This window comes from Oryx dammah, unplaced genomic scaffold, assembly GCF_014754425.2.
Source record: "Oryx dammah isolate SB20612 unplaced genomic scaffold, SCBI_Odam_1.1 HiC_scaffold_23, whole genome shotgun sequence".
NCBI classification, from domain to species: domain Eukaryota; kingdom Metazoa; phylum Chordata; class Mammalia; order Artiodactyla; family Bovidae; genus Oryx; species Oryx dammah.
Window position 1 is genome coordinate 78,108,096 of NW_024070207.1, and position 26,878 is coordinate 78,134,973.

Genomic DNA, 26,878 nt, shown 5'->3' on the forward strand with positions numbered 1-26,878 from the left:
GGAAGCCGAGCTTCTAAAACGCCAGCCTCGCCGGATTGGCCAATAGCTACCGCTTTTCTCGACTTGCGGGCGTTCGCAAGGGGAGCGGGGAGGTGGCAATATGCTTGCCAATCAGAATAGGCCAGGGATGACCGAGGGCTGACAGCGACCAATAGACGGGGTTGGCCAGAGCGCGCTCCCTTAGTAGGTGGATGGTGGTCGAACCGCCGGCTCTTTTCTCATCGTCGCCATTTTGTGCTGGTGTTCGCGGCCGGCTGGGAGTAGGCGACAGTGGGTTTCCCGGGGAGGGCAGCGCGCCTGGCGCTTTTCCCCTCCCCCTCCTCCGCCCTTTTGCCTCCAGCCTCGGACTTGCTAGTTGCGCGGACCGGCTCGGGCAGAGCTGGAAGAGTTGGAGGAGGTGGCGGCGGGCCGAGGTGATGTCCGGGAGCCCTCCCTTGACAGCCCGGGCGCAGAAGGTGAGAGTCGACGCTGGTCGTGGGGGCGGAGGTAAGGGGCCGGGGGTGGAGGGGGTTGCATAGAGGACCCGCGAGGGCGGACTGTGGTCGATGGGTCTGGGCTTCGCGCAGAACCGACCGATGCTTTGCACGTTGTGAGCCTGGGAGAGGGTGTCTTTTTTATTGTTTTTTGTTTTTCTCCTTTTGAGAGCAGAGGCGCGTGCGCGATTGGGGCACTGGATGGGTGCACGCGGCTTGGGGGAAGGGAGGGACGGATGGGAGTGGGCTCCTATGGCTCACTGTGTCTCCGACGCCGAACTTTTTCCGTGGGAGGCCGCTGTCTGCGACTTTTCTTTTTAGCCGAAAAAGTGTGTTCTCTGCTTTCGTGTGTGACTTTGGTACTAACCAACCCATGGAGAAGTGCTCTGTGGCTCTGGTCCTTATTCTTGGGTGGAGAAGGGAGATGGTCGATCTGACTCGGGTCTCTATCCTCGGAACCTCTGTCTGTAACTCTGGTTATCCATGGGGAGGGGGTCCTTACCCATAGAAAGTCTTATTAGGACTGGTCATAATCCACTTACTGGGTGGGGGAGGAAAGTGCAAGGAAGGTGTGTAAGACTTGACTGCTCCTTTTTTGGGGGGGAGGGGAGGTTCGTATTGGTTACTCTAATGCTTATTCTGTGAAAGGGGGGGCCTGTGTGATTATGGCCCGTATTTATTGTGGGTCCCTGTCCGTGGTTTTGGCCTGTAGTTCTTTGGGGCTCGAGCCTGTGACTTGGGTCCCTATCTGTTATGGATGCCTTTTCCAGATATACTGAGGGTTTTGTCTCTGGCTCTCATCCACTGGGTTCCCCGGTTGTGATTCTAAGTCTTACCCATCTGGGAGCAGGTAACTCTTATTCCCTGAGACCTTAGGAGGAAGAGAAAATTGGTAGGAGTGTATACATGAAGGAAAGGTGTGGTGGCAACCTAGTGTTGGGCAGGTGCTGTTAACGCCTGACTTTAGCTTGATTGTTGTTCAGAGGGTGGGGCCTGAAGATTCAGGGATACTTTGTGGTGACCCCTGGCCGGGTCACATGGCTCTCGGCCCTCCTTAGTTCTCACCGCAGCACTGAGGGTTGCCATGAAGTGACTGCTCTCCCATTCCAGCAGAATAACACAATGCTTCAAAACAGGCTCCAAAAGGGCTGCTTTTAACCTCTGAATAACTTGGGCCCAGAGCCCTGGGTAGGGAGCCGCCTTGGGGAACCTGGCTGTGCATAAGAGACAGGCTCAGGGCTGAGCCAGTTGCCGAGTGAGGGCCAAAACTATGTTGGCCCAGAGCCTAGGGAGGCGGCAGCTGTCTCATTGCCAAGTTCGCCCCTTTACCCCCGGAGCCTTTCATGGTCTCCTGCTGTCTCATAGTGGGCAGCCAGCATCTTCTTGGGAGGATGAAATGGCACCTGGCAGCTCATGGAAGGAGCCTGGTGGGTGCCTGGGACTCCTGTCATGAAAACTTGCCTCCATGCCTAGTGTGCCCAATCTCAGACAAGTCGTCCAGCACCGAGAGCCCCCACCCCCACCCCCGGGCAAGTAGCTCCAGGCTTGAACTTGTCTACCAGTCTCAGATGGCAAAGCCGTGATCCCAGGATGGGTGGCACCACCAGGTCTCTCTGCAAGATGCTCCGTGCCTGCCGAGGGCTGTGCTATTTCCAGGGTGGCCGGCTCTAGCCTCGCGTTTGTAGGGAAGGGAAGCAGCAGGCCAAATAAGGGCTGCCTTCCTGCTCCAATCCTCAGGAGCCCTAGGAGTTGGAATACAGCGTTGCTGGGCTTGGGGACAGCAGAGAGCCTCGGCACCAAGCGTTTCTCAAGGAGACCCTCTCTGCCACAACTGCCCTGACCTCTTTCTTCCTTCTGCTCTCCCCAGAGTCCCTGCAGGAGGCATCACCCAGGCTGGCAGATCATGGTGGCAGCACTGGGGGTGGCTGGGAAGTGAAACGGAGCCAGCGGCTGAGGAGGGGCCCTAGCAGCCCTCGCAGGCCCTGTCAGGACATGGAGTATGAAAGACGGTGAGTTCCCCTCTAACCCCCACCCTCTCCCAAGCAGCTTAGGTTTGTACCTGTGTGAGAATCGATCCAGGAAAGTGCTTGGAGGGGGCATCTGGGCAAGAAAAAAACCAAACAGTGCCACAGATGATTGGTTTCTTTTCAGCAAACATGTACTTGGCACTCAAGAGCCAGGACATGTACTGGGCTCTGGGAGTGCATTGATAAACGAGACAAATAAGATTGCAGCCTTCTCCTCACTTAGGGTCTCACAAGGGAGGCCACACAGTTTCTGGTTGATAGGCGCCACGTGCGGTTGAAGGGCGGGAAGGGATCAAGAGAAAGGGAGGCATGGAGACTGATGCCCAGGTTTCCACTTTGGATGACCCAGGTAGGTATGGAAGGTATGGACAGCCACCACAGGACAGACAAAGGTGGGTGACAGGTGGGCAGTTGTTGGGTTGTAAGTGCCTGTGGATTCTCAGGGGAGAGGTGTGGGCTGTAGCTTTGGGTTTGAGGGATGGATGGGGGAGGGGTTGCCTTCAGAGTCAGAAATTTGCCCAGAAAATGTATGGGGCAAACCAGGTCAGATAGTATTACTCAGCCACGGCCTTTTTAAGATCTGGGATTCAGGGACAGGATGGGGTGAAGTTGGTGTGGACACTCTTATCCAGTTATTTTTAAACTCTGGGACTAACCAGAAACAGTTGGGACACTTGGTAAAATACAGAGATCCTAGATCATACCCTTACCATACTGGTGGATCACCTTACTTGATTCTAATGTAGATGATTCATTCCTGATATTTAAAGATTGTATAGAAAAGTAGACCTAACTGTCCCAGAGAGCCTCTATCAAAAGTCAGTAGATTTATGAAAAAGTCATGGAGGAAATAATTTTTTTATTGCCTTACAAATGGTTTCTGCCACCACCCCCTTTTGAAAAATGTAGAATTATAACATTTTGGTTTCTGAAAAGTGATGAGCCCAAATTTGAGATGTGGTTATCATCAGGTGTTATTCAGCCTTGACCTTTCAAAATGTCTTGTGAAAGGCATTCGATTTTGGATGGTATTCAATAGAAGTGCTGTGTGGCAATTTCTAACTTTGAGTAGGTAGGTTACTTGCTTCAAACTTCATTACAAGGTAAAGCCACTGGCTTTCTTTGGGCTTTTAAAGAACCTCAAGTGCAAGGGTTTGAGTTAATCATACTTTTCCAGTTCAAGGTATGTTTCTATCACAGGTTGGTACAAGACCGCCTCTTGCCATATTTATTTTTTCCTGTTTTATTTGCAATTCCCATAGCTGTAGGCAGCTGCTCTGTTGTCTTTGAAATGTATCCTTCTGAAATATGTGATTTTGTTTGGAGTGTTTTCAATTTACACAAATGGCAGAATGTTACAGTTTTCATTCTGTTTCCTGAGCTTTATATTATTCAGCACTGCATTTTAAAGATCTGTCTGTATTGTATGTTAGTGCTTTGCTTCTAATTGATCCCAAGGACACCATGGGGTGTGTCTGCTGCCTCTTATTTAATAATTCTCTCAAGGGTGGATACCTGTTCTTAATTTTGGTGTGCTAAAACTCATCCCTTTTTTGTCTTAAAATCTATCCTTTGAAAAATATTTTCTATTCTTGTCTCTGGATCCCTAACTTTATTTACCGTTTGCATTCAGGTCTTTGAATCCATCTAGAGTCCACTTTTAAATATGTTATAATGTAGGTTCTGGTTTTATTTTCCTCCATATAGTGGGCAGTGTTCCTAGTATCACCCCCAGAATAGGTCATTACTTTATTGATTTGTGGTACCTCATCTCATCTCAAGTTCCCTCATGTACATGGATCTGTCTTGAGTGGTCTGATTTGTTGCATTGGTCTTTTTGCTATTCTTTTGCAGAACCTTAGCGTTCTGTGACCTTATAGAACGTCTTAATAATGCCTACTCTGCTCTTATTTTTCGAAGTTGACTTGGTCATTTTGTAGCTTTATGTAAAAAGTTATCAAGTCTTTCAAAAAGTTCAAGAACTTTGAGATTGCATTAAATTTATATACTTCAGGAAAATTGTCATCTTTGTAAATAGTCATCTCATCCTCTTAAACTGGTCATAAAGACCTACAAGGTTCATTTAAAGGACATAAAATCTGAATAAACCAAAATACAGGTTTTGGATACTCCTTTTTTTCCCCATTGATGTATGGTTGATGTACATTATTTCATGTGAACAGCATAGTGATATATTTTGAGAGGTTAAATTTGATTTATAATTATTACAAAATACTGGCTGTGTCCAATATATCTTTGTAGCTTGTATATTTTATACATAGTTGTTTGTACCTCTTAATGCTCTCCCCTATCTTGTCCCTGTCCCTTTCCTTTTTTCCACTAGTAACCACTAGTTCTCTATATCTGTGAATTTATTTCTGTTTTGTTATATTCACTAGTTTTAATTTTTAGATTCACATATAAGTGATATCATACAGACTTTATCTTTCTCTGTCTGACTTATTTCACTTAGCATTAATACCCTCTAAGTCCATGCATGTTGTTGCAAATGGAAAAATCCCATTCTTTTTTTTTATGGCTGATTAATTCCTGTGTGTGTGTGTAACACATCTTTATCCACCCAATTTATTGCTGGACACTTAGGTTGCTTCCATATCTTGGCAATTGTAAATAATGCTGCTGTGAACATTGGGGTGCATGTATCTTTTTGAATTAGTGTTTGATCTTTTTTTTTTCAGATATATACCCAGGAGTGGACTGTTTTTAATTTTTTGAGAAGCCTTCATACTGTTTTGCACAGTGGCTGCACCAGCTTACATTCCCACCAACAGTGTATGAAGGTCCTCTTTTTCTCCACATTCTCAACCAGCATTTGTTGTCTGTGTTTTTTTTGATGATAGTCATTCTGACAGGTGTGAGGTGGTATCTCACTGTGGTTTTAATTTGCATTTCTCTGATGATTAACGATGTTGAGCATCTTTTCATGTGCCTCTTGGCAATCTGTATGTCATCTTTGGAAAAAATGTCTATTCAGGTCTTATCTGTTTTTAAATCAAGTTTGTTTTTGTTTGTTTTGATATTGAGTTTATGAGCTGTTTATATATTTTGGATATTGATCCCTCATTGGTCGTACCGGTTGCAAATATTTTCTCCCGTTCAGTCAGTTGTCTCTGTTTTGTTGATGGTTTTCTTTGCTGTGCAAAAGGTTTTAAATTTAATCTGGTTATGTATTATTTGTTAAAGTAATTCAGAGGTGCTTCAGTAGTTTTTATTGGCATCTTTTTTTTTCTCAAGCTGGTATTTGCTGGGGTAAATGAACGCTGCTGATTTTTGTAAATTACCTTATTTCTGCTGTGTTCTCTTGTTATTTCTACTCAATCATTGTTGATTTTTATTGTCTTTCTAAATCAGTCCGGACCTGATAGGCAACCTCCTTTGCTTTGGCATCAAGTAGTGATGTGTACTGTAGGCTCTTAAAATGTAGTCTTTAATAAGTCAAGAAAATTCTCTAATTTTGGTTTGCTACAACCGATCAGAAATGAGTATTGAACTTCATAATTACATGCTTTTTTCTCCTTTTGTCTGTCAACTTCATAATTGCATTAAATTGCATCCTTGATATTCTTAAGGTATACCCTCCTTGATCATGGTATGTATATGTATGTTTATAACTTCTTACTTTGAAAAAACTTCAGATTTACCAAAAAAAAAAATGCAAGTACAATGAACTCCCTTAATCCTCTACCCAGAAACATTAACTGTAAATATTTTGCCACATTTGCTTTGCCTACCTACAAGCCTACTCCTTCTTCCCTCCTCCTTCCCCCTCTCTTTTTTTCTCCTCCCCTCTCCCTTCCCCTCTCCCTCTCCTTTTCTATACATAACACCTTTTTTTTTTTCAGAATCTTTTGAGTTAGTGGAAGACATGAGCAGTAAATACTATAGAAAATATTACCGTTCCTTCTACTTTCTCTTTCATAATCACAAGATACTTATCAATATCAAGAAATTTAACATTGATTCAGTACTTTTGTCCTTTAAGTCTGTTTTCAGATGTCATCAGTTGTTCCAAAAACGTCCTTTTAGGACGTTCATAATACATTTTAATAGTTGATGGGGTTCCTTTCCCCATCATTAGTCTTTTTTTTGAACAGAATTTTCCTGACTCTTTTAAGTTGTTTCTTGTCCTTTGCTATTATAAACAGTGTCACATTGAGTACTATTTCTGTATACATACTGCTTCAGCACATTAAATTCCCAGAAGAAAAATTGGGGGGTCAGAAAGCATATAGATTTTTAGTTTTGCCAGCTATTGCCAAGTTCCCCTCCATGGGGATCATTCCATTTTCACTCATACCATCAATATGAGAGTGCCTATTTCCCATACAGCCCTGCCAACAGTTTGTTGTTAAACATTTGGACTTTTGAAGATTTGTTGTGTTAAAAACATTTGATCACAAGATCTTCCTTAGGGAAGAATTTCAAATAATATATGTAGATACTCCCCACTCTAGGAGGTAGAGATTAATTTTTCCTCCTCTTGAGTGTGGGCTGATCTTAGTGACTTGCTTCTACAGAATAGAGTGTAAGGGAAAAAGAAATTTTACAGCAGACCCCACCATAACCAGATGATTGAGTTCAGCGTCACCAGTAGTAAGTCATGTTGATAGCATGCACCTGAGATGTATGTAGTATGGTCAAATGGGTGGCTCAGCTCTGTTAACCTCGTCTAATAACAAGAACATATCAGATATACCCAAGTTGAGGTACATTCCACAAATTACCTGACCAGCGTGCTTCAAAACTGTCAAGGTCATTAAAAAAAAAAAAACAAACTAGGCAAGACTGAGAAACTTTCACAGGCCAGAGGAAACTAGGGGCCTGATAACTGAATGCAATGTGGTATCTTGGATTCAATCCTGGAACAGAAAGAGGATAGTAGTGGAAAAATAGTGAAATGCTAATAAAATCTATAGATCAGTTCACTTTTTAGTTCTGACAAATGTACCATGGTTCTCTTAACATGAGGAGAAACTGTGTGAAGTGTATATGAGAATTCTATTATCTTTGAACTTTTCTGTAAATCTAAAATTATCATTTTTTAAAATAAACTTTAAAAAAAAATTAAAAAATAAATAAATAAAATAAACTTTATCATGATTAGAAACTTTGGGACTTCTCTGGTAGTCCAGTGATTAAGACTCCACACTTCCAGTGCAGGGAATATGAGCTTATCCCTGGTCAGGAAACTTAAGATCCCACATGCCTCAAGGCAACTAACTCGCACACCTCAACTAGAGACCCCACATGCCACAACTAGGGATAAGCCTGCGTACTGCAACAACTAAGCAAGCACGGCCAAAAAATTAAATAAAATTTTTTTAAAGATTAGAAACTTTTGTACATCATAGAACACTATTCAAAAGGATGAAAAGACATTCTAAAGAGTGGGAAGATGTGTTTGCAAATCATATATCTTATAAGGGATTAACACCCAGAATATATCAAGAACTACAACAGTAACAGAAAAACCTAATTCAAAAATGGGCAAAAGATTCAAATAGACATTTCTTCAAAAAAGAGGTATAAATGACCAATAAGCACATGAAAAAAAGGCAAAGTAACGAGTGTTGATGACAATGTGGATAAATTGGCAACTGCATCACTGGTAGGAATGTAAAATTGTACAGATGCTATGGAACACTGGCAATTCGTCAAAAAATTAGAGTTACCATGTCCTACTCTTTGCAGCCTCATGGACTGTAGCCCACCAGGCTCCTCTGTCCATGGAGTAGGCAAGAATACAGGAATGGGTTGCCATTTCCTACTTTAGGGGATCTTTCCAACCCTGGGATCGAACTGGTATCACTTGTGTCTCCTGCATCGGGCAGGCGGATTCTTTATCACTGAGCCACCTGGGAAACCCATAGGATTCAGCAGTTCCACTCCTGGGTATGTACCCTAAAGAACTGAAAATAGACTGAAACAGATACCTGCATACCATTGTTCATAGCAGCATTATGGTATCCAAAATAACCAGTAGGTGAAAATAACCCAGTTGTCTGTCAACAGATGTGATAGCCATAAAAAGAAATGAAATTCTGGTACATTCTACAACGTGAACCTTGACAGCATTCTGCTGAGATAACGTGCCAGACACAAAGGCATAAATATTATATGGTTCCACTTATATGAGATGCATAGAAAAGGCAAAATTACAGGGGAGAATAGAGGTTGCTAGGTGGGGTGGGGAATGATTATTTAATTAAAGTATGGAGTTTCTGTTTGGGGTGATGAAAAGCTTCTGGAACAGGTAATAGTGATGATTATACAACATTGTGAGTGTACATTGTGCCACTCACTGAGTTGTACCCTTTAAAATGGTAACATTTTTATTAATTATGTGTATAATTTATCACAAAAAAAGATTTGGGAAAATACACAAAAATAAATTTTAAGTGTTACAAAAATGAACTGTCCGGTATAGTTTTAATTTTCTTCTTTTGTTGAGTGAGATAGAGCATCTTTTCAAATATAAACCATCTGTACAGTTGACCCTTGAACAACACAGGTTTGAACTGCACGGGTCTGTTGATATACAGATTCTCTTTTTTTATATATAACTTTATTTATTTTAATTGGAGGCTAATTACTTTACAATATTGTATTGGTTTTGCCATACATCAACATGAATCTGCCACAGGTATACACGTGTTCCCCATCCTGAACCTCCCTCCCTCCTCCCTCCCCGTACCATCCCTCTGGGTCGTCTCAGTGCACCAGCCCCAAGCTTCCAGCATCATGCACCGAGCCTGGAATAAATACTACAGTGTGCCACAATCCATGGTTGGTTGAATCTGAGCATGTAGAGGAACCACAAATGCAGAGGGTCGGCTATGAGTTATACTCGGATTTTCAACAGAACAGAGGGTCAGTGCTTGTTCAAGGGTCAACTGTAAATATTTTCTGTAAATCCAGTTCTCTTTTTTTTTTCCCATACCTTTTCCTTGGTTATTGTCTGTCTTGACTTGGCTTGTGATGGTTTTTGTTTTTCTGATTTTGTTTTTTTCCCAAACAGATATGTTTTATTTTTATATGGTCAGATCTGATAGCCTTTTCTTGTATGGCTTCTTGATTTGGGTCACAGTTTTCTCCATTTCAAGATTATTAAAAAAACTATCTTGTGTTTTCTTCTTTTCTTCTATGGTTTCATTTCTTCCATTTAAATCTTTGACCAATTTCAGATGAATTCTGGCTCATATGTGTGACGTATAGTCATAAGATCTTGCATATGTCTAGGTATTTAATCTTTTGATGCAATTACACTTGGAATCTTCTGATTTCTGAACAGTGGCTCTCTGAATACCAGCAAGGTATTTATTCCTGAATATTAATTTCTGAACACAGCATCTTTACTGATTTATTTGTAATGATTTTTCCATTGATTCTCTTAGGCAGAGGCAGATACATCCTCATATCATCTACAAGTAATAGTAATTTTACCATCTCCTTTCCAGCTTTTAATCTCTTTTTTCCTTTGTTTAATTGTTTACTAGCTAGTTTCTTAGAATAATAATCATGGTGTTGATAATGGGCATTCTGGTGTCATTTCTAACCAGGATTACAATCCTGCTAGTAGTGGTCTATGTTGGTGTCCAGTTTTTCTTGTTTTAAGTAGGTACGTATTGGTTGCATTTAGAATACTGGGAGTTCCCTGCTGGTCCAGTGGTTAGGACTTAGTGCTCTTTAGAGTCATTATTTTATCAAAAGAGAATTATTGGGCACCTGCTGAGTATTAGGCACTAAACTAAGCTTTGGGGGATACAGCAGTGAACCAAACAGGCGTGGTCCCTTCCCCAGACTCAATCACCAAAGAAATGCACATTAAATCAGTGTTGAGCTAATTATTTTACAGTTATTTCAGTAGGAGAAATTTTAACAAAACAGCTGCCAGCGCTAGCAAGGTGACCATGAAACAGAGGGGCAGAGTGGTGCAGTGCCCAGGGAGCTGAAGGGAAAGAGGTCGGCAGGGACCTCAGCCCACAGGACCCTGCAGGCCTTGCAGGATCTTGTTGAGCATTTTGGTGTCTTGAGAATAGAGGAAGCCATCGGAGGAGCATTGTGGTTGGGCTTGATTGGCTTTGCCTTATGAAACACTCACTTGCTTTGAGGGTGGAAAGAATGAACTGGAAGAGGCCTGGGTGGAGGCTGAGGAGACCAGGCAGGGGGCTACACCTGAAGGCCCAGTGAGGGAATGGAGAGGTGGGGAAGGGAAGGAGAGAAGTGGGCTGGCTTTGAGGGAGAGGTGGTGGCAGCCTGGGAATTAGGGGTTGGCCTTAGGGATCCCTGTGGGGGTGGAGCTGAGGACCTCTTTCGGAAAGGACTGTCCTCTCATCCCTTCCCATCCTTCTTTCCCCAGAGGGGGACGTGGAGACAGGACTGGCCGTTACGGAGCCACCGATCGTTCACAGGATGACAGTGGGGAAAACCGTAGCCGGGATCATGACTACAGAGACATGGACTACCGCTCATATCCCCGCGAGTACAGCAGCCAGGAGGGCAAGCATGACTATGATGACTCGTCCGAGGAGCAGAGTGCAGAGGTGAGGGCTGGGGGGCCGGCTCCTGCAGAGCCTTGATCTGGCTGCAGCCCCGCGTGCAGTAGCTCTCCATTCCCATGCCTTCAGACTGTGCTCAAGGGCTTTGCCTCACCTGAAGGGTCTGTCCCCACTCCCCTCTCTGAGGGCTCCTCTCCCAGGTTGGGTCTCCCTGACCTCCACGTGCTTGGCTCTGTACTTCTGAGGTCCCCTGGCCACCACCTCTCTCCCTTCTTCCCTGTTCTTCAGGGTTCACTGCAAGCCCTCTACTGCCTGCTCCCAGCCAGTTTGGGGACCCAGCATCTAGGGTCAGGAGGGTACCTGGATGTCATGTGGGTATCAACAAGCGGAGTGGCTCTGGGAGGCTAAGTGTGGGCATTCCCAGTGGTGGCAGAGCCCCTAGACAGAAAGGAAAGCCCCCTCAGGACTCTCCTCTGAGCTCCAGCTAGCCACTTCCATATTGGATAGTTAGCCCTGGCCTGAGGGGAAGGCATGATGCCCACCATCAGGGAGCCCCCATCTGAGGGGATGAAGCAGCCTTGCCTTATGCAAACCTCAGGTTGAGGGGGTACTCAGGGCCCTGGTCCACACAGGTACAGAGAAGTGGGAAGGGTACCCTTGCAACCCCAGCCCTGGGAAGCAGAATATGGGCAGCCAGCCACCCTCTGGGGGTCCAGCACAAAGACCCCTATGGTGGGCAGTCAGGCTTCCTTGGTGGCAACTGTGAGCTGTGCCTGGATGTGTCCAGAGCACTGGGTGGGCCCTGGGTGGACCAGCAAGAGTGGAGAGTTGAGTTTTCTGGCCCCCGTGAGGGCAGGATGGGCATGGACCCAGGCCTGCCTTGCTTAGTGCTGAGCAAAGGGTTTGGGCAATGCCCAGGAATCCAGTGACCACACCCTGTTAGGAAGGAGCATGGTGGTGATGGAGGACTGGCCAGGCAGAGGATCAGGGACTGAGGGGCAGTGCTGTAGTCCTTGCAGTCTTTGCCAGCCCTTGCTGGCTGACTCTGGCTGAGGTCTTAAGTGATTCCTAAACCTACAACTTGGTGACAGGGCCCAGGCTGGGAGCCTTAAGTGACATGTGGCCTTCTGTGGCACAGGGAACAATTGTGCTTGTACTAGCTGAGCTGGCGAGGGAGGAGAGGGCAGAAAGAGTGCAGGGTTTAGTGTGCCAGCCTCCAACAGTCTCGTCTCAGGGAGCTCTGCTCACCTGTCTGTGGGAGTTCCTCCCCCACACCAACACTGCCCCCTGCTTCTCCCCCACTCCCCATCAAAGCAGACCCCCCAAAGCATCTGAGGGAGAATTTCAAGTCCCAGGAGGATTGCAGTTTAGGGCCTGCCCACCTTGCCTGCCCCGAGCCTTTAGCCGGAGCCCGCCCACCCCTGGCTTTCAGAGCCTGCCTGCCTCGGAGAGCCAGCGGCCAGCCCCTAGGCCCACCCTCAGACTGACTGCCCGCCTGGTGTCTCTCGTCTCATTCTGTTGGCCAGGATTCCTACGAGGCCTCCCCGGGCTCCGAGACTCAGCGTAGGCGGCGGCGGCGGCACAGGCACAGCCCTACCGGCCCGCCAGGCTTCCCCCGAGACGGCGACTATCGGGACCAGGACTATCGGACCGAGCAAGGGGAGGAGGAGGAGGAGGAGGAGGAGGAGGAGGAGGAGGAGAAGGCCAGTAACATCGTCATGCTGAGGATGCTGCCACAGGCAGCCACTGAGGATGACGTACGTGCTCCCCATGTCCCCGGGCAGGCGGCAGAGCAGAAGGCCAGGCTGGGTCCCCTCCAGGGCCCTCAGCCCCTCCCTTACCCCCCACTTCCTCGGCACCTTTCAGCCCTTCTCCCCCCAGCCCTGTCCCCCAGCACTGCTCTGCCCCCCGGGGCAGGCCCCGTCATCTCCTGGTCTGGAAGGGAGGAGTGTGGCACAGGCTGGTTTGGCCGGGGGGCTGCGGCGGTGGCTGTGGGAGGGAATAGAGCATTCCTTCCACGCATTCTGCTGCTGATCCATCCCTTCTGCATATGCCGATCAAAGGCCAGATGCTCACCAGGCCCGCTGCCAGATATTGCTGGTGGCAGAGGTGATGTGGAGACCCTGCAGGCTGGGGAGGCTCTCCATGGGATTTTCTGAGGTTTTATTCTCAGTCCCTACCACCTGCTCTCTTTTGCCAGCAGCCCCAGATCTCCTCACTGGCACAACCACAGAGCCTTGAGTCCTCCTTCCTTCACTGCTGTTGCAGCCCTCCCACCCCGTCTGCCTGTGTGACATTCCCTCCCTGTCCGTACCAACTTCCCTTCAGGAGCAAGAAAACCCCATATGGGCCACTAGAATAGCCTCCTCACTACCCTACCCAGTTCTCCTCCTCCTCCTCACGGCCTGTGAAGGCTCCACTCAGCTCTCCCCTGAAACCTGCTGGCTGCCTGTGTTGTCGCAGAGAAAACCCCACCTGTGTGTCTGAGAGCTCTCAGGTCTGGCCCACCTGCCCTGTTCAGGGTCAGGCAGTAGCTGCATGTTTCCATTTGTGGAGGATCTGTCACATGGTGGGCCACATGCACAGCTGCCTTGCAGGGAAGGTCCTCTGTGTTTTTCATCCTACGGATGAGGAGGCCAGGCCCCTGGCAGCTGGCCCCAGTTCCCACAGCCAGCAAGTGACAGAGCAGAGTTGGGGTCTGAACCTGGGCAGCTGAGCCCCAGAGCCCATGTTCCAGCCATTTGCTGAGCCCTCCTTGAGTATTGTGATCCTGATCTCCTGTGTATCTCTCTTCTCCATTCTCATGTGTGCCTGTTGAACCTCCAATCTGTTGCTGACCCTGGTGAGGGCACTGAGGCCCAGAGGCATTACAGCCACTGGCCCAGAGTGCCCAGCACAGGCATCCAGTTGTTGGCGAGAGGCGCCACTGGCCTCAGGACCCTGCCTCACCTGGTCCAAATCCCAAGTTGCATCTGCAGCTTCGCCTGGCGTAGGTCATCCAGGAAGCTTTCCATACCCGACAGCTGTGCCTTTTGGTCTCAACTTAAGTTCCCACTCTGTTCGTGATCTAGTGCCCATGGCTGGGCTTTGCTCAGACCCCAGTCCTTCCCAGTTTGGGGCTTGTGTCATGGGGTCTCTCTCGATGCAAGCTGGAGGGCAGTCCATTCATGAAGGGCCAGGTTTGTGCCCCAGCTTTCCTCGCTTTGTGGCTGCAACAAGCCTGTTGTCAGACCACCCATGCCCATTCTTGAGCTGCTGGCTCACTTGCTCTTGACATTCTCAGCCTCCGAAGGTCCTTACACTGCCATGCTTCACCTTGCAGCCCACCCCTTCCTTCCTTTGGTTCCCTCTGCAAATCTGGGGCTGAAAGCTGAGACTGGGTACTGGTAGGGGGCCGGGGCTGTGATCACTGGGGGAGAATCCCTGAGAGAGGGAGTGGATACAGTGTGCGCACAACCCTTGTGACCCCCTTGGGGTCCCAGAGACCTCCATCCAGCCCCTGGTACCCACAGACAGCCCCCTTGTGCTGAGCCTGCCTCAATCCATATCACCCCATACAGATCCGTGGCCAGCTGCAATCCCATGGCATCCAAGCGCGGGAGGTCCGGCTGATGCGGAACAAATCCTCAGGTGAGCTTTCGTTCCAGTACCCTCCCCTTCTGCTGGCCAGCCTCAGCCTCCGAGTCTCCCTCCTGCCTCTGCCTTCTCCCCCACCCTCCCCACCCTGCCTTCCTGCCACAGCTGGGAATGGGCCACTTGGGGGTACCCTCTCTTCTCTCACCCCTCCTCCCGCCCTCCTCACAGCTCTGGCCAGGAGCCTCTGATGCGGGGCTGTCGGGGAGGGGGTGCAGCTGTGAGCTGCGCTGAGTGCTCCCCGGGGGCAGGGCCAGGGCCAGGCTCCAGGATCGTCCTCTGTGGGACTCTGAGAATCTGAGATGGTAACCCTGTCCCCCTCGTAGACTCCCTTCCTTCCCTCTTCTTCTCCTTCCCCTGCTCCTTGCTCTCCCTGACACTGTTCTGGTAACAGCCTCTGACCAGAAAGTAGGTCCCACCCATGTGTCCCAGCAGGGGAGGCAGGGGATGGCTCTTGTCCAAGAGTGCATCCCAAGGAACAGCCCAGGTCGCTGGCCTCGCTCGTTCCCTCCCTCCCTCTTGCAGGCTGCTTGGAGCTGGCCTGAGGTTAGTGGGCGGGGTGGGGTGTCTCTGCAGGATCTCCGGCCCAGACTACCCAAGTCAGGCCCAGTGAGGCCTCGCTCTGCCTGGGCTTCTCTCTCCATCTTCAGTCTCCTCCCCACTCCTCCATCTCTGTGTGTGTGTGTGTGTGTGTGTGTGTGTGTGTGTGTGTATGTGTGTGTGTGTGTGTGTGTGTGTATCTCTGTCCCTACCTCTTACTCTCTCTGTAATTATACCATTTCATCCTCCTGTGCATCCTAACGGTTATTCTTTTGGAGATCAAGCATGCCCTGCCGTGTCTAAGCCCTCCCAGTGTGTGCACCTCCAAAGGAGGAGCTGCTTTCCGGCGGCCTCAAGCCCTGGATCCTTCTCCCAGCCCTGGCCAGGCCTGGAGTCTCTCTTGGTAGCATGTTGGTCTTGCTCTGCTGTACCTTAGGCTGGCAGGATTCTGGTCTCCCTGAGGTGGTGTCCCAGGCCCCCTCTGTGGCCCCGGGTGCTCCTACCACAGACCTATAGATTCTTGAAGGTCTCCTTGGACCACCTGGCCCCCATTCTCCTGCCATGTTGGAGGACCTGGACTGGGGTGGCTATAGTCTTCCCAGCTTAGCCCTGAGGTGGCTCCCTGGGGAGTCCCACCTTCCCTGCATGGTGGTGAGGCTGAGGGGAACATTGTGTCCCTGACTTCCCCTGGTTCCTGATGGTCCTGGAGCCTCTCCAGCCTCACCAAGCAGCCTAGCGCCGCTTCTCTTTTGTTCCTTCCATTACACACCTGTTGTGGGACCCCTCCTGGACTACCCTGGCCTCGTACTGGGCCCCACCATTCCAGTTGGTGATTCTGGCCCAGGTGAAACCATCAGCCTGCCCCTCTGCCCTCCTTCCTTCTCTGGAGACAGACCTCTCCTTGTACTTTTTCCCTCCCAGCTCTTTCTCTCCGTCTCTGTCACCCCAGGCTGTCTGGGCAGGTGTGCCTGAGCCCCCATCTCTGTCTTTCTTCCCAGCTACCGTGTGTGTATCCCCTGCCCCCAACTCCTCTCCGGCTGTGTTTTCCTGCCTCCCTTCTTCCCTCCTTCCTGCCCCTCCCGACCATCTCCCTGGCCTCCCACACCCTGGTCTTTCTCTCTTTGCTTTTCTCTCTCCCTTTCTTCCTTTTTCCTCTCTCCACTTCCCTCTCTGCCCCCCACCCCCAGTCCTCTCCCCTCGGGTCCCGCCCCCGGGGACGCCGTGTGTTCAAAACCGGTGACTAACCCACTGCGTCTGTATCTGAATGCTGTCTCCAGGTCAGAGCCGGGGCTTCGCCTTCGTCGAGTTTAGTCACTTGCAGGACGCTACACGATGGATGGAAGCCAATCAGGTTGCTTTGCCGCACTTGAACCCCCCCCCAAACAAATACTACTTTGTAATCGAGCGCTCCCCATCGCCTGATTCTTACGGACACAGTTCCCTGCCCTGTGGTCCTGTGTCTCATCCCCCCCAACCCCTCTCTCTACCCCTTCCTGACCCTCACTATCTCCTCTTCCTGTCTCTCGCTACCCACTGGGCTTCCCATTAAGAGCCCACACTTGCCACTGGCCCTTCCCGCTGGTCAGGCGCTAGCTCTGCCTCTCCTCCTTTCCCAGCTGAGTTTTAAGAGGCAGGGCTGCCTTGGGGGTGGTAGGGGGGGGTTCTTCCACCCACGTGCCCACTCCCCGGGGGACCACCCTGCCCTGGGGTTAGGCAGAGCCAGGACTTTGTTTAACTCAGGCACCACTGCAAGTCCAGCCGCTGGGGAAACTTAGTTGTTGGCATACTAACTAGCAAGTCCTGTTTTGCCAGCTCTCTCCCTGTGAGCTTGGCCCTGTGATTTCCATAGGACAGGCCAGCAGGGTTCTATTGATCTAAAGTACCAGTCAGGGGTCATGGTTTCATTCACCAGGACTCACTTTGGTGCCCCACCCCTCCCACTGCACCTGGCCTGCCCAGGAGTCTCCACTGGGGACAGGCCTGCCCTCCCAGCAAGGAGTCTTGCTGTCTAGAAGGGAGGGGAGCTCATTCCCCCAGCCTGGCATGGGCTCCTAACCCAACAGCTTTGGGACCTTCAGAGACTCAAAGCTTCTGCTCACCCACCCAGAGCCCAGCTCACTGCTATGGGGCACTGTGCCTCGGGCCGGGGGAAGGGGAATGGGGCGATGGGGCGATGTGGCAGCCCTGGGGCCATCTCTGCTGGTCCACAGGCTAGTGGGCCCAAGGACCCAGCTGGCCACGGGAAGACAGCTTCACTGCAGGACCGTCCATCTTTTAAATATGGCTCTTTCTTTCTCCCCTTCTCCAGCACTAGCGCGCGTGCGCTCTCTCTCTCTTTCTCTCCCCTCCTCTCCCTCCCCTCCCTGTCCCCTTCATCCCAAGTGTAGCCTGTGTAGTGCTGGCCCTGGGTGTGGCCTGGCAGTGTTAGGGCTGAGTGGGGGTTTGCCGCACTGTCCGGCAAGCTTCGGGCAGCTGAGCACTGTATGCCTGGTGGAGTGTGTTCACGTGTGCGTGCCCGGAAAGGCAGCAAACAGCTGCGCCCGAGGGCTGTGGCTCTTTCCCTCCCTCCTTCCCTTCCTTCTTCCCTTGTCAGTTCTCCGACCTCCCTCCGTTCCCTGTCCCTCATCCATCCAGCTGAAGGGCTCGCTCACTCTCTTCTCCTGTGCTGAAACGGTGCGTGGGGCACTGCTGCCCAGGCCTCACTGTGCTCTGCTTTTCCCCGCAGCACTCCCTCAACATCCTGGGCCAGAAGGTATCCATGCACTACAGCGACCCCAAGCCCAAGATCAATGAGGACTGGCTGTGTAATAAGGTACAGGGGCGGTGGGCAGCAGGTGCCATGGATTGAGACAGCTGCTCCAGGGGTGGCAATGTGTCTGTCTCCCTGGGGCCTCTGAGTGGTGTGGGCATGGAGGAACTGGCTCAGCTCCAGCAGCACCGCTCATTGCCTCCCCTCCAACTCCCCTCCACGTCCACCCAGCCAGCTGCCAATTCATACTGAGCTTTCACTCAGTGCCAGGATCTGCCCTCATGCAGCACGATATTGCCTGAGGCCCCAGTAGATGTCACACAGACGTTTATGTGAGTGACTAGTGACGGTGAAGCATAACATGGTGTATGAAAAGTGGGCATCAGGGCCAGACTGGCTGAAACTAAACTCCCTCAAAATCTCCCTTGAGGTCAGAGTATTAACCTCTCTTTGCCTCACTCTCCCCATCTCGAAAATGCAAATACTAAATACCCAGAGGTGGTCAGAAGGATTGAAATGCAGTGATGAGAGGGTAACACTTGGAACGGCACCTGTCAGCTGTTGTCCTGAATAATGTGTAGGGTGTTCTGAGAGCTTGTGTCAGATGACCCAACCCCTGACAGAGCCAGGTCCACAGAGACTGACTGTACAAGCTGTAGGTCTTTGCGGTCATGTTCCCTGGGAGGAGGCTGAGGCTCAGAGAGATGGAACCTCGAGCTGTGTCTTATTCCTAATCATGGGCTATGGGTGCCACTGTGGGTTCAGGTCTCCCCTTAGGCCAACCTCACCTCCTGCAGCCGGCTGGCAGCCCTGAGACCTAAGTCCTGAGAGCTTGCAGGGGCCCCCGAGCCCCTCCCCAAGAAGAACTCTGCCCAGTAAAGTGGGGGGGGGGCGCCTCTTTGTTTGAAAATGAAAAGAGTAATACCAGAAAGCAGATGTCCAACCTCTCTGGAGAGAGTGACAGGAGGACTCACTCCATCTCTCCTGTATTTTCAGATACTCCTTGAAACTAGGGCAGTCTGTTCTTTTCTCTCCTTTATCTACCACATCCTATCACTCTCTGGTCTTGTCACGTCCATCACACAAACGCCTTCCATTGCCATTCCCACTCTGCAGGCCGGTCCTCACCCCTCCTCCAGACAGTCACCATGGGCCCCTCTCTGGTTTTCTGGCCTCTTGCCTGTCTCCCATTCCCTCACCTTTGGCATTCCTCACACCCACTTCTGACCATGTCCCTCTTCCTCTGCCAAAAACCTGCACATATCTGAACGTGAGTGTGACACTCCTCTGGGATCTAATGTCACCTTACTTCTCCAGCCTTGGCTTTTGCCTTTCTCCCCACCCTCCTACACCAGCTACACAAAATGTCTTGTGTCCTCTGCTAGCAAGTGCTTCCCAGCAAAACCAAACCTCGGGGCCTCCCAGGTGAAACAGCCATGCGGACTATACCCAGCTGAGTAAGCTGGGCCTCAAGGCCCACTCCTCTCCTGGAGTCCCTGGTGGTGACCATTTCCAGACTGACCTGCTGCACCTCTGTGCTACATCCGCTCCCTACTGTTAGGCCTCATGCTGCGGAGAGCCTGGCATGGGAACAGTGCTCAGGACTTGACCGCGGATCAGAGACCGAAATGTGGTGAAAACTGGGGGTCTCCAGAGGCTGCAATGCCCAAGGCAGATTTATTTCTCAAGAGTGGCAAGATCCAACCTCGAGATGAAGGGGTGAGGCCTGGCAGGAGAGGGGCTACTGACTTTTTAAGGATAGAAAAGTGATGAAGGTTTCTGAGAAGGAAAGTACGTTCTGGGAAGAGGAACCTACTAAAAGGACTTTGGAGGCGGAAACGTCTCTGAGCTGGTTGGTAACAGCAGTTGGTAACAGAGGTAGGGGGTGGGTTACGGACTCCTGAGTTGAGGGGTGGGCACTGAGGAGAAATTTGAAACCATGTAAAGAGTCGTGTGTCTGAGAAGGACAGCCATTCCCCAAAGCCCTTTGCTCCCCCCTCCCCCGACCCTGGGACCTTCCTGGGGCATGGCGGGATCCCTGGAAGATTTCTGGATCCACGTTTGGAGGGTGCAACGGAAAGCCCCCACCCCCACCCCCTGCTGCCTCTGACAGCCTGGCCTGTGCCTCACAGTGTGGCGTCCAGAACTTCAAACGCCGCGAGAAGTGCTTCAAATGTGGGGTGCCCAAGTCAGGTATGGCCTTCCTACCTCCCTCTTCCTTGGGACATTGTGGGGAGAGGGGCGAAGGGTGATAGGCCACAGCTCTGGAAGGAGGGTGACCTGCTTGGGAGCTCCTTCCAGTTTGTCACCAGCCTCTCTCCTGATGCCCCTAGCAGAGGCGGAGCAGAAGCTGCCCCTGGGCGCGAGGTTGGATCAGCAGACACTGCCGCTGGGGGGTCGGGAGCTAAGCCAGGGCCTGCTGCCCCTGCCACAGCCCTACCAGGCCCAGGGTGTGCTGGCCTCCCAGGCCCTGTCACAGGGCTCGGAGCCAAGCTCGGAGAATGCCAACGACAGTGAGTCCATTGCTTCTTCCTCTCTGCCTTAGGGTGTCTAGGCTGGGCTCCCTGAAGCCAGAGAGACGGTGGTGACCAGGACTTAGTCTTCCTGGGGGTACACCAGGTTTGGAATCAGACACATAATGTAGGGAGAGCAGAAGAAGAGCATTACCAAACTCTACTTGAAGGGTGTGTTGAGACGATTCTCACCAGGCAAGTGGCTGAGCTGGGACTTGGGCCAACAAGCAGAGAGGAAGAGGTGGGAGGAAGCAGCAGGTACAAGAACATGGAGGCCAGGAAGAGGAAGCAGTGGGGAGCCAGCAGAGGGCGGGGCTGGAGGGGGTTATCGGTGCTCCCTAATGTTGAGTCCCTTCCCACAGCCATCATTTTGCGCAACCTAAACCCGCATAGCACCATGGACTCCATCCTGGGGGCCCTGGCACCCTACGCAGTGCTGTCCTCTTCCAATGTACGCGTCATCAAGGACAAGCAGACCCAGCTGAACCGTGGCTTCGCCTTTATCCAGCTCTCCACCATCGTGGTGAGGGCGGCACAGGGGGGGGGCCGGGCAGCCAGAGTCCCGGCCCCCAGGGCAGGGAGGAGGGATCCTGACCCTAGCTCCCCAACCGCGGCCCCAAACCTGGAAATGGGGCAATGGAGCCGGGGGCCTCCCCGGGCCTGACCCTTCTGCCCTGCCCACCCCCAGGAGGCAGCCCAGCTGCTACAGATCCTGCAGGCCTTACACCCACCACTTACCATCGACGGCAAGACCATCAACGTTGAGTTTGCCAAGGGTTCTAAGAGGTCAGGGCCCCACCTGTGTCCCTTCTCAGCCTGCCCCCCAGCTTGGGGCCTCCTGTCTCACTTCCAGTCTCTGACATCCTCCCCAGGGATATGGCCTCCAACGAAGGCAGTCGCATCAATGCTGCCTCTGTGGCCAGCACTGCCATTGCTGCGGCCCAGTGGGCCATCTCACAGGTACTCAGAGACTCCCCTCCACCCCAGCTCTCCCGTACCTGGGCCACCTCCACTCTCCCGCTCCCTCTCTGCAAACAGGAGGGCTGCCTTGCTGTAGCGGCTTCCCGTGGACCAGAAACCCTCTCCCGGTGGTTGCGGGTGTGGGCTGCAGGGGCCTCATGGCAGCTCCATTCCCCAGCCCCTCCTCCCAGGCTTCCCTTTCCAGGGCCACGCAGCCGCTTTTCTCTTCTGTTTGGTGCTCATGTGTCATTGTGAATTGTTTCAACTTTTTTTGATAAAAGGGAACTTAGAAGTGGCTGTAAGAAAATTGGGAGAGGAAAATATAGGCGGGGAGGATGGTATCTTCCCTGGTCTGACCCCCAATCCACATAACACACAGCGCATCTAGCAATGTCAGCTCTGGGAGTGTTTTGGCACGTGTCTTTGTTCCAGTCTTGTTTTTGTCACCACCTCGCTCCGCTGTGGCCCGGTGTTCTTGTCTGAAGGCTGCATGCTTTCTGTCAGCAGACAGACACTAGCTTCCCTTGTGGGCAGATGCCTCTTAGCCGGTTCCCCTCCCCTCTACACCACCTCCTCTGCTAATGAGCCCCTCCCACCTGCCCCTCAGGCCTCCCAGGGTGGGGAGGGTGCCTGGGCCACCCCCGAGGAGCCAACGGTCGACTACAGCTACTACCAACAGGATGAGGGCTATGGCGGCAGCCAGGGCACAGAGTCCTCTCTCTATGCCCATGGCTACCTCAAGGGCGCAAAGGGCCCTGGCATCACTGGAACCAAAGGGGACCCGGCTGGAGCAGGTGAGCCTCAGCGTCTCCCCCAAACCCACAGTGGGGACTGGCAGGCCTAGGGTCCTGGGTCCTGCCATTCACATTCTCTCTTCTCTGTTGCCCTTCCCAGGTCCCGAGACCTCCCTGGAGCCTGGGGTGGACTCTGTGTCCCTACAGGCTTTCTCCCGTGCGCAGCCTGGTGCCACTCCTGGTGTCTACCAGCAGTCAGCAGCTGAAGCAAGCGGGAGCCAGGGTGCTGCCAACAGCCAGGTGAGGGAAATTAAGGGGGAAGGGTCTTTGGGGGGCTCCTGGGTGACATGGGGTCACTGGCAGACACTGAGCCTTGTTCCCTGTTCTTGCCCCCATGACCAGTCATACACCATCATATCACCTGCTGTGCTAAAGTCAGAGCTCCAGAGTCCCACCCATCCCAGCTCTACCCTGCCACCGGCCACGAGTCCCTCTGCCCAAGAGTCCTACAGCCAGTACCGTGAGTAGCCACAGCCTGCAGCGAGGGGCAGGGGGCTCCTTCACAAAGCAGCGAGGTGTGTGACACCCCTCCCACACACTTGTCACTCCCCAGCTGTTCCTGACGTCTCCACCTACCAGTACGATGAGACATCTGGTTACTACTACGACCCCCAGACTGGCCTCTACTATGATCCCAACTCTCAGGTGATGGGGCAGCCTGGGAGGGGAGGGGGTGGCGTCTGCTCCGCGGCATCTCAGTCCTCCCTCACGTCCCTTCTCCCGTCACCCCAGTACTACTACAATGCCCAGAGCCAGCAGTACTTGTACTGGGATGGGGAGAGGCGGACCTATGTCCCTGCCCTGGAGCAGTCAGCTGATGGGCATAAGGAGACAGGAGCGCCCTCCAAGGAAGGCAAAGAGAAGAAGGAAAAGCACAAGACTAAAACAGCCCAACAGGTGAACACTGGGAGCCCAGCAGTCACTGTCTGTCCGTTAGGTGTCTTCTGGGCAGTATCTGTGCTTGAGAGAGACCCGGCTCCTGGTCCGGCTCTGTTCTGCGCTGTGTGATCTTGAGCCAGGGCCGTCTCCTCGGTACACAGTCAGGCTGCCCACCTTCCTGAGGTGGCCACTGCCATCCAAGTGCAGCCTATCCACTATCCTGTCCCCTGGTGGGAACCTTTGTGCTGTTGGTGACAGTGTGGGCTGGTCTGGGCACACCTGAAGCCAGGCTAACCCTGCAAGGGAAACAGATGCACAAGTCTGCTCCTGTGGGCCCAGAACCCCACCTGATGGTGTGTATTCATCTGTCTGTGTGTACACATGCCAGAGAACTTCTTCCAGGCCCATCAGGGGGTGGGCAGGAAAACAGCCATTGCAGTGTTCTGTGGTGGTGGGCAGTTGGAGGGAACCTCCATGTCTTCTCTGAGGAGCAAGAGTGTGACAGTCTGGGTGCAACACTTAGAAGCAAGAACTTCGTGTTCCCTTGATAGCCTGGTAAATTCTAAAACTGATGGTGTGCCTGGGTGGGGATTGGGCATCAATACGGGATGTGGCGTAGAATCACACCTGTTAATTAAAATTGTATGCAGATAAAATTTGGAATAATAAAAATAAAATAAAATAAAATTGTATGCAGAGCAAGCCATTCTATGCATTTCAGAGTGATGAAAACTCACAGCGACCCTAATAGCATGGACACCTGTGAGGAGAATAGGGACAGAGCAAGGGAGGGGCTTGCTGAGGAGCACTAATGACAGGATGACAGAGAAATGGGGACTTTAACCTCTGCCTCTCTGTCCTTCCACTTGAGGCTGCAGGGCAGGAAGGGGCGGGCTGCTACAAGGGCAGTGGTTGGAGTTGGTGACCCCAGCAGTTGGTAGATTCCTAGGAGCCTCACCCCACCACCACCCTCATCCCTAGATTGCAAAGGACATGGAACGCTGGGCCCGCAGCCTCAACAAACAAAAAGAAAACTTCAAAAACAGCTTCCAGCCCATCAGCAATTTGCGAGATGATGAAAGGCGGGAGTCAGCCACCGCCGATGCAGGCTACGCCATCCTCGAGAAGAAGGTGTGTTGTGGCCATCCATCTGTGCTCTGTCCCCAGACTTGTCATCCCTTTGGTCCTTCTGTGGAGTCCCTGAGTTTCCTTGTCCCTCCACCCCTGGTGCTTCAGATGGTAAAGAATCTGCCTCCAATGCAGGAGACATGGGTTCCATCACTGGGTCAGGAGATCCCTTAAAGGAGGGCATGGCAATCCACTCCAGTATTCTTCCCTGGAAAATCCCATGGACAGAGGAGCCTGGTGGGCTACAGTCCATGGCGTTGCAAAGAATCGGACATGACAGAGCAACTAACACTTCTGTTTTTCCACCCCAGGGAGCACTAGCTGAGAGACAGCACACCAGCATGGACCTCCCCAAACTGGCCAGCGATGACCGCCCAGTGAGTGCCTGGGGCAGAAAGAAGGGTGGGGGCCTGTGAACTAGCCAAGCCTGACCTCTTGCCTTCCCCTTTTCCAGAGCCCACCTAGGGGGCTGGTGGCAGCCTACAGTGGGGAGAGTGACAGTGAGGAGGAGCAGGAACGCGGGGGCCCAGAGCGGGAGGAGAAGCTCACCGACTGGCAGAAGCTGGCCTGTCTGCTTTGCCGGCGCCAGTTCCCCAGCAAGGAGGCGCTCATCCGGCACCAGCAGCTCTCCGGGCTCCACAAGGTGACTGAGGGAGGCCTGGCAGTGAACCCCAGCCTGGCCTGGTCCAGCCGCTTCACTCTCCTCCTGTCCTCCTTTACAGCAAAACCTTGAGATTCACCGGCGAGCCCACCTGTCAGAAAACGAGCTGGAGGCACTTGAGAAGAATGACATGGAGGTGAGGTGTGACCCACTCCCCGGCTCCATCCGTCGGTCCCTTGCCAAGCACCCCATCTGTCATGTAGGCAACTGGTGCGGGCAAGTTCCTCAGCTAGACACAGCCTGGCTGCCATCAGCCACCTCACATCTGTCCCCATGCACAAGCTTCTTCGCAACTACCCCGTGTTGGCGGGCGGCTGGTAGTTGCAGGACCTCAGACCTGTTGGCCAGATCTCATTCCCTGTGGGCCCCCCAACCCCAGCTGTGCCCATGTTTCCTGCAAAGAGCTGTCAGCCCCTTCATTCTCACACATATACACTGTTTCAGCAAATGAAGTACCGGGACCGTGCAGCTGAACGCAGAGAGAAGTACGGCATCCCTGAGCCACCGGAGCCCAAGAGGAGAAAGTACAGCAGCATGTCTGCGGCCTCCGTGTGAGTGTCCAGGGCCAGGTGGAGGGCGTGGGGCCAGCAGGTCTGCCGCTCACACTGTGCCCCTGTCCCCTGCAGGGACTTTGAGCAGCCCACGCGGGATGGGCTGGGCAGTGACAATATTGGCAGTCGCATGCTCCAAGCCATGGGCTGGAAAGAAGGCAGTGGCCTGGGCCGCAAGAAACAGGGCATTGTGACTCCCATTGAGGTGAGCCTGCTGGGATCCCGTGCCCATCCTCCAGTGCTCTCCACTGTAGCCTTGACTGACTAACAGAGTCTGCCTCCTTCACACAGGCCCAGACACGGGTGCGGGGCTCTGGCTTGGGTGCCCGAGGCAGCTCTTATGGGGTCACGTCAACTGAGTCCTACAAGGAGACGCTGCACAAGACAATGGTGACCCGCTTCAACGAGGCCCAGTGAGCAGCTGCAAGACCTGCTTATACTTGCATCAGGTGTCCAGCGTGGGGCGGGGGATAATAAAATATTGGGTGGTTAAAGCAAAGCCTTGCACCTGTCTACCAGCCCTACTCCCCAGCCAGAGAAGCTGTGACCAAGTCAAACTTTGAGTTGCAGACTTTTATTGAAAAACTGGGCTGGAATCACCCTTGTTTTTGTAATAAAAGCTGAAAAGTCCGCAGCTTGTGTCTCTTTCGGATGTCCCAGAGTGGTCTGTGGCCCATGCAGACATAGGGACATAAACACAGATAGACAAGGCTTTGTCAGGCTGAGGTGGGTGGCAGTGGTGGCATTCACAGTGATTTTTATGGTGGCTCCCAGTTTGGTGAGGGTTGGTAGCAAGACATGGTGTTCTGGCTTGTGCCCCAACATGCAAGATCCTGGTCACAGCGCCTCACCACTTCGGGTCCAGCAGGTTAGACTGTACCAGGAAGTCAAGCACCACCAGGGTACTGTTGGGCTTGTCCCTCCAGACCAGAAATGGGACGAGGAACCCCCACCCCCTGGCCTCGCCACCCCACAGCTACACTTGCTGTACAGTCACGAGGCTAAACTGTACTTGGCCCTCCCTAGGTCTGGGGACCGTGCTTGAGGGCATTTCTAAGTGAATGATGATGGGCACTCTGGCACCAGTGGGCCCTGTGCTCTCAACGGGCTAATGACCCCAGAGGCGTGGAGATAGAGAAGTCAACCTGCCAAACCCAGGTCCCAGGGATGCCCCACCATTTGGGCCCACCCACGTCCCAGTCTTCTCCATGGCTTTTACCACAGTGCTCTACTGCTCCGGTCATGCTAACCATTCTACACCCTGTGGTTCACAAATACATGTGTGTGCTCTCAGCACAGGTCTGAGTACAGCAGAACACAAAGCTGGGCCTGCCCTCTCTGGGCTTTAGGGGGCTGGGCTGTGCAACAGGGCCAGGAACCACCCCTCCCCCAAACATACAAGCTTATGAGACAGGAAGGGAGGTGGTGTAGGAAGAGCAATTGGCTCAAAG

At 51.9% G+C, this 26,878-nt stretch overlaps 1 protein-coding gene across 17 annotated transcripts; it reads left to right on the top strand.

Moving 5' to 3' along the window:
* RBM10 (RNA binding motif protein 10) lies at positions 1–26,061 on the top strand. Of its 17 annotated transcripts, none has more exons than XM_040265786.1 (24): positions 1–486; positions 2,341–2,482; positions 10,881–11,064; positions 12,546–12,776; positions 14,580–14,649; positions 16,470–16,543; positions 17,918–18,004; positions 20,074–20,134; positions 20,275–20,454; positions 20,817–20,977; positions 21,143–21,240; positions 21,327–21,414; positions 22,022–22,208; positions 22,309–22,448; positions 22,551–22,668; positions 22,762–22,853; positions 22,941–23,105; positions 24,069–24,218; positions 24,527–24,592; positions 24,670–24,858; positions 24,938–25,012; positions 25,321–25,427; positions 25,503–25,632; positions 25,719–26,057. In XM_040265786.1, exons 1-24 carry the CDS (start codon positions 192–194, stop codon positions 25,842–25,844), a joined length of 3,216 nt encoding a protein of 1,071 aa, XP_040121720.1. In that variant the 5' UTR covers positions 1–191; the 3' UTR covers positions 25,845–26,057. The 17 variants fall into 17 exon arrangements, with proteins under 17 accessions (XP_040121720.1, XP_040121722.1, XP_040121721.1 ...); XM_040265788.1 differs by having other exon boundaries at positions 20,817–20,974; XM_040265787.1 differs by having other exon boundaries at positions 20,278–20,454.
* The last annotated feature ends 817 nt before the right edge of the window (positions 26,062–26,878 follow it).